The sequence below is a fragment of the Echinops telfairi genome, unplaced genomic scaffold (genome assembly GCF_000313985.2).
Source record: "Echinops telfairi isolate 266 unplaced genomic scaffold, ASM31398v2 ScPeMD7_53;HRSCAF=182, whole genome shotgun sequence".
In the NCBI taxonomy this organism is placed as follows: Eukaryota; Metazoa; Chordata; class Mammalia; order Afrosoricida; family Tenrecidae; genus Echinops; species Echinops telfairi.
Window position 1 is genome coordinate 3,528,487 of NW_022103951.1, and position 6,000 is coordinate 3,534,486.

At 44.0% G+C, this 6,000-nt stretch overlaps 1 protein-coding gene across 1 annotated transcript in view; it reads left to right on the plus strand.

Moving 5' to 3' along the window:
• APOO (apolipoprotein O) overlaps positions 1-6,000 on the plus strand; it is a 64,502-nt gene that overhangs the window by 31,880 nt on the left and 26,622 nt on the right. Inside the window, exon 6 of the mRNA XM_045290717.1 lies at positions 764-855. Within this exon, the coding sequence (XP_045146652.1) occupies positions 764-855 (92 nt within the window). The remainder of the gene's footprint in view (positions 1-763; positions 856-6,000) is intronic.

Genomic DNA, 6,000 nt, shown 5'->3' on the forward strand with positions numbered 1-6,000 from the left:
CTGCCGCGACACCACCAGGGTTTCTCCTTGGTAACGTAGGGGGTGAGCAAACAAGAAGATCCTCGGGGACATGATTGACACTGGGGCTACAACAATAGTGAAGGTGGCCAGGACCATGCAGTGTTTCAATTCGTTGTACATGGGATCGCTGAGTCAGAACCGACTTGATGGCAACTAACAACTGCTATTTGAATGGGGTCTCAAGAAGAAGTGCAGAAAAACATGTTTGGTATCTAAATAGGAAGCCAATTTGCTGTAAAAAAAAAAGTCAGAAACCCAAAGAAAGTATATTCTTCAAATTCCGGCTCTCTTAGAAATGGTAGTTTCTTGAAACGAAGGCTGCCCCAAAGGGCCACATATTGTATGATTTCATTGACGTGAAACACCCAAAGGAGGTGGATCATGGGGGGTGGGGCAGAAAGGAGGTCGATCAATGGTTGGCTGGGGATGGGGTGGAGGATTAGAGGATGTGTGGTTTATTTTGGAGTATGTGTGAGATACGATATTCAAAATTGGTTATGGTGCTAATTGCATAGCTCTGAGAATATGCTAAAGCATAGACTAGCACATTCTAAATGGGTGAAGTATGTGGTGTGTGAATCCTATCTCAAGAAGGCTGTCAAAAAAAGGTGATTTTTTTTGTTGAGCCTGGTACAGTTCCCCACATTCTCTGTGAATTGGGACCAAAGATGTCTGATGTCGGTATTCAATGTGCAGGGTCACTGGTGGTGGTAAGGTAAATGTGTGACCTTTTCTTTAATAGGTTCCAAAATAAAGAAGTTGATATATCCACCTGGCTTCATGGGAATCGCTGCTTCCATCTATTACCCACAACAAGCCGTCAGTTTGGCTCAGGTAAGGGAGACCCAGTAAGAGAGGCTGACTTTCATTCTTAATTGTCTGTGGGTGGATTTTCTTCTTTTTATTTTATTTTATCATAATTTGATCCCAGTAAAATTACTTTGCACATATGGATGGGCTACAGCAAAAGTAAATGTTTTCCTTTGCTTTGTACCTTAGCTCTGACCACCCCTTCCAATAATGTCAGTGTCAGAGAATACATGCCAATTTGAATATTAATTGATGGAAATTACCACTACACTATTTTGCACAGTCGTATGACAATAGAGATTTAAGATTTCTTTTTTTTAATTAATTATTTTTATTGGGGGCTCTTACATCTCTTAACACAATCCATACATTCATCCACTATGTCAAGAACATTTGTACATGTTGCCATAATCATTTTCAAAGCATTTTATTTCTACATGAGTCTTTGATATCAGCTCCTCATGTTTCCCCTCCCTCATGAACCCATGATAAATTATATATTATTATTTTCATATCTTAACATCATCCCCTGTCACCCTTCACCCACTTTTCTGTTGTTCGTCTCCCTGGGAGGGGGGGTTATATGTTGATCCTTGTGATCAATTCCCACTTTCTCCCCTACCTTCCCTTTATCCTCCTGGTATCTCTATTCTCATTGTTGGTCCTGAGGGGTTTATCTATCCTGGATTCCCTGTTTTGTGGGCTCTTATCTGTAGCAGTATACCTGTTCTGGTCTAGTCTGATTTGTAAAGTAGAATTGAGGTCATGCTAGTGGGGGATGAGGGGAGGAAGCATTAAAGAACTAGAGGAAAGTTGTATGTTTCATCAGTGCTATACTGCACCCTGACTGGCTCGTGTCTTCTTTGTGACCCTTCTGTCAGGGGATGTCCAGTTGTCTGCAGATGGGCTTTGGGTCTCCATCCATGGCGGCCCCCTCCCCTAATTCACATCGGTATGATTTTGTTCTGGGTCTTAGATGCCTGAGACCTGAACCCATCAACACCTCATGATCACACAGGCTGGTGTGCTTCCTCCATGTGGGCTTTGTTACTTCTCAGCTAGATGGCCTCTTGCTTATCTTCAAGCCTATAAGACCCCAGACACTATTATCTTTCGATAGTTGGCACCATCAGTTTTCTTCACATTTGCTTATGCACCCACTTTGTCTTCAGCTATCGTGCCAGATTATTAGAACAAAGTGTTCTTGTGTTGAGGGAGTACTTGAGTGGAGACCCAATGTCCATTTGCTACTTTAATACTTAAAATATAGATATAAATACATAGATTGATTTCCTTATCATTATATATAAATGTATTTACATATATGCATGCCTCTATTTAGACCTCTATAAATGTCTTTGCCTCCTAGTTCTTTCCTGTATTTCCTTTTACTTTCCTCTTGTCCCTCCATCATGCTCGGCCTTCATTTGGGTTCAGTAATTCCTCGCTCTTACATTGCCCTTGATTAAGCCCTACTAGGCATCCTACGCCCTTCCCTCCATTGATTTTAGTTCACTTGTTCCCTTGTCCCTGGGTTGGTTGACCCCCCCCCCCCTTTCTCCCACCTCCCCTTCTCCCGTATCCCTTGGAACTGTTGGTCCCATTGTTTTAGTCTCCGAATTATTTATCCTGCGTATCTTATCTAGATAGACATGCAGAGGCAGTAATAGAGACTAAGGATTTCAAAGTGCTCAGTAGACAGCATAATGGTAAATGGAGAACTGATTGAAGTTGTCAAGGATTCTGTCTTGCTTGGATCCACAGCCAATGCTCATCAAAGCAGCAGGCAGGAGATCCAACAATATTTTGCATTGGGCAGATTTGCTGCACAAGACCTCTTTAAAATGTTGTAAAACAAAGATGTTAACTGCCAAGAGAACAAACAGATCTGTTTTGAGAGAAGTACAGTCAGAAAGTTTTTTAGAAGCAAGGATGATGAGACTAAATGTGCTTTGAACTTGTTATCAGGAGCAGTCCAGTCCCTGGAGAAGGACATGATGTTTGGTAAAGAAATAAGATCAGCCAAAAAAAGAGAGGAAGACCATCCAGGAGATGGATTGACACAATAATTGTAAGGATGGTGCAGGACCGGGCCATGTTTTGTTCTGTTGTGCCCAGAGTCCCAGTGAGTAGGAAGCAACTCGACAGCACTTATTACCAACAGTGACAACTTTTGTGGTCCCTTTCAGTTTGGGTATATCTGGTCACAACCACCTCTTCTAGGGTTTCACGTACAGAATGAACTCTGGCCAACCGGTCCGAACCTTGTCTGCTCTTGGCACCGACTTTGGGGCACGTGGGCCCCTCTCCTGAGAACCCTTCTCAGGGCTCTCCATTGTCTGCTCTTTTCTTGAAAATATTTTATGTTGTTATTGTCGAGAATATGAACAGCAAAGCCCACAGCAGCTCAGCTTTTTCTGCGTGTACAGTTCCTTGACATTGATGACACTTGGAGTTGGGCAGCCATTCTTACCCTCCTTTTCTGAGATCTTCCTCCCCTATTACCACGAACTCACTGCCCCCTAAATTCCCTGTCTAATCGCAGCTGTTGCTTTGATCCCCTAGAGATCTTAAAAAAGCACAGTGCTCAAGACAGGCATTCTTTACTAGTTTAGGCTAATTGGTTTTAAGGAGACAAATCCTAGGGAATCGTTGGCGGTTAAAGATTATATTAGGCTTGTTGTTTCAAGAGCTCATCCAGCCCTCATGGCTCCAGACAAGGCTGGAGTCTATGAGAATTTGAAATTCGGGGTTGCATTTTCCCTCATGTGATCAAGATTCTTCCACAGAGGTTAGTCGTGGTAACCAGGCACCATCGAGTTTTGGTCTCATGGCAAACGAGGCAGTTGTTCATGGAGACCGTTAGCCACATTTTCTCTACATCTGCTGCCTCTTCTTGGCTCTCTTTCTTCCTTTGTTGCTCTGGCAAGTACAGGCCAATTGTTGTGCCTCTGGTGGCCACTTGTAAGCTTTTCAGAGCCCAGGCACTACTAGGCAATGGACTAGGAGGTCGAGTAGAAACACTAAGCTGTTGTTTGACCAATTAACTGGGATGCCTCATGAAACCAGGACCCTAAACCACCAAACTATGGAACCAAATCCTATGAGATGTTTGGTTGTACATATAGGCAGCTTCAGCAGCTACCTATCCCCCATTGTTGTGTTGTTGTTTTTTTGTCAATTCAGCTTTTTACAGGTGTTGTCTTAATTTCCACAATTAAATGAATTGGCTGTACAACTTTACCCTTAATGCAATCTTTCCAGTCCTATGAACCAAAACTCAGAAGGTCCTGGATAGAATGGGAGAAAAATGTGGAACAAAACTCAAATTTCATAAGAGACCAAGCGTACTGGTCTGGTCAGAAAGAAGACTGGTGGAACCTCCAAGACTCTGGCTTTTAACACCCTTCAGGTTTGAAAAAGAACTTGCCGCCCAACTCACAGTGTAACCAAACAGTAGGCAGGCTTCCAAGGGGAACCCCACTAGGAAGGTAAAAGCTCCTTAGAATCAGCAGCCATTGCCATCAGAAGGGCAGCATTTGACCATGGACGAGGTTCAGAAGGCAGGGGCGGTTAGGAAAGGGGAATTGGAAAAGGGAAACACAGGAGGCAGTGGAATACATGATGTTATACGGTGGGAATTGTAGTCAATGACATGAAACAAAATGTGTGTGAATGTAAAATGGATTTGTTTTGTAAACCCACGCATAACTCACAATACAAAAGTTTGAAAACTCAGTGCATTACAAACCATGAACACTTCCTTTCTCCTCCACCCCTGGTAAGCACTAATAACTTTGGTTTCTATACTAAAAATCCTGTGTCAGTGACACCGGTATGGAGAGGGCATCCCAAACACCCTTTGTTTTCCCTTGGCTCAGCTGTGCCAGAATGCAGTCCCGGCAGCTGCCTCCACTAGTGTAAGGTGAGCAGATGTCCTGCTTTTGGCGGGACAGTCCCAATTTTTAACAATTTGTCCTGCGTCCCGTGGCGTTTTTAACAAGTCCCGATTTTTGGAAAGAATGCACGACAAGCGAGGGTATATGGTTTTCGGCTGCCATGTGGCTATTTCGCCAGGATATGAGTTTTATCAATGGTGTCCCGCTTTTGTCCCGCTTTACCAATGTTAAAATCTGGTCACCTTACACTAGTGAGCACTCCATGAGGGTCAAAAAGGCTTGTCTTTTTTGGTTGTTAGTATGTGGCCATGCACTGAAGTAAAGTTAACTTGATAGGACTCTCTGCCCATAGTTTTTGTAACTCCCAGCAAATGACTGAGGGGGAGCATGCAAATAAAGTGTGGAGAAGACTAATGAGAGGATTGTAGTTTGCGCATTCTGCTGAATATAAAAGATGCTATCTTAGAAAGCAGGAAGAGAGAGAACCCCGTGACCAGCAGGAGGAGGAGCCATACTCACCTGAGATATCTGTGTAGAGAAGTGGTTGACAGCCAAGGCCATGAAGAAGGGGCCATGGCAACAGCAGAGACGGAGAGAGAAAGGGAAGTGGGCTTCCCAGCCCACAGAAGGAATACAGCTGGGTGCCTTTGGACAGGAGTCTGGCTTGCAGAGTGGGTGCCTTTGGGCATTTATCAGTGCTCAAGGAGCTTTATAACACTTGCCAGGTCAGGGCAGAGGCCAAAGAACCATGTGACTGAGGACTGGGCCAACTGACATGGCTGAGGACAGGCACTGTGGACCAAAGAATTATCTACCGTATATACTCGTGTACAAGCCAAGTTTTTCAGCACATTTTTATGCAGTTTTTGTGGTAAAATTAGGTGCCTTGGCTGATATCCGGGCCAGCTTATACTCGAGTATATACGGTACTTAATGTTTTTTGACGTTGGTTTATAACCTGGTAACTTCCTTAATAACCCCCTTAACTGTGAGTCTTATCTATGAGTTCTGTATGGCCAGTGTGATGGATTATAGAATCCAGCAGAGAAGTCGTGTCGTGGGAGAGACGATTAATGTCAGAATCAGGGAAAGGAGGGTCGAAGCATAACCTGACGTCTGCCTCCTCGAAGTGATCCTTGGGCAGCTCGGGAGTTGGATTCCCTTGCCCTTCATGCAGCTAGAGGAGGTTGGACGTGGCCGCACGCCATTTCCTCAGCCCAGTACCGAACTCTATGTATGCCAGGCCCATAACTAGTATGCATCCAAGTGA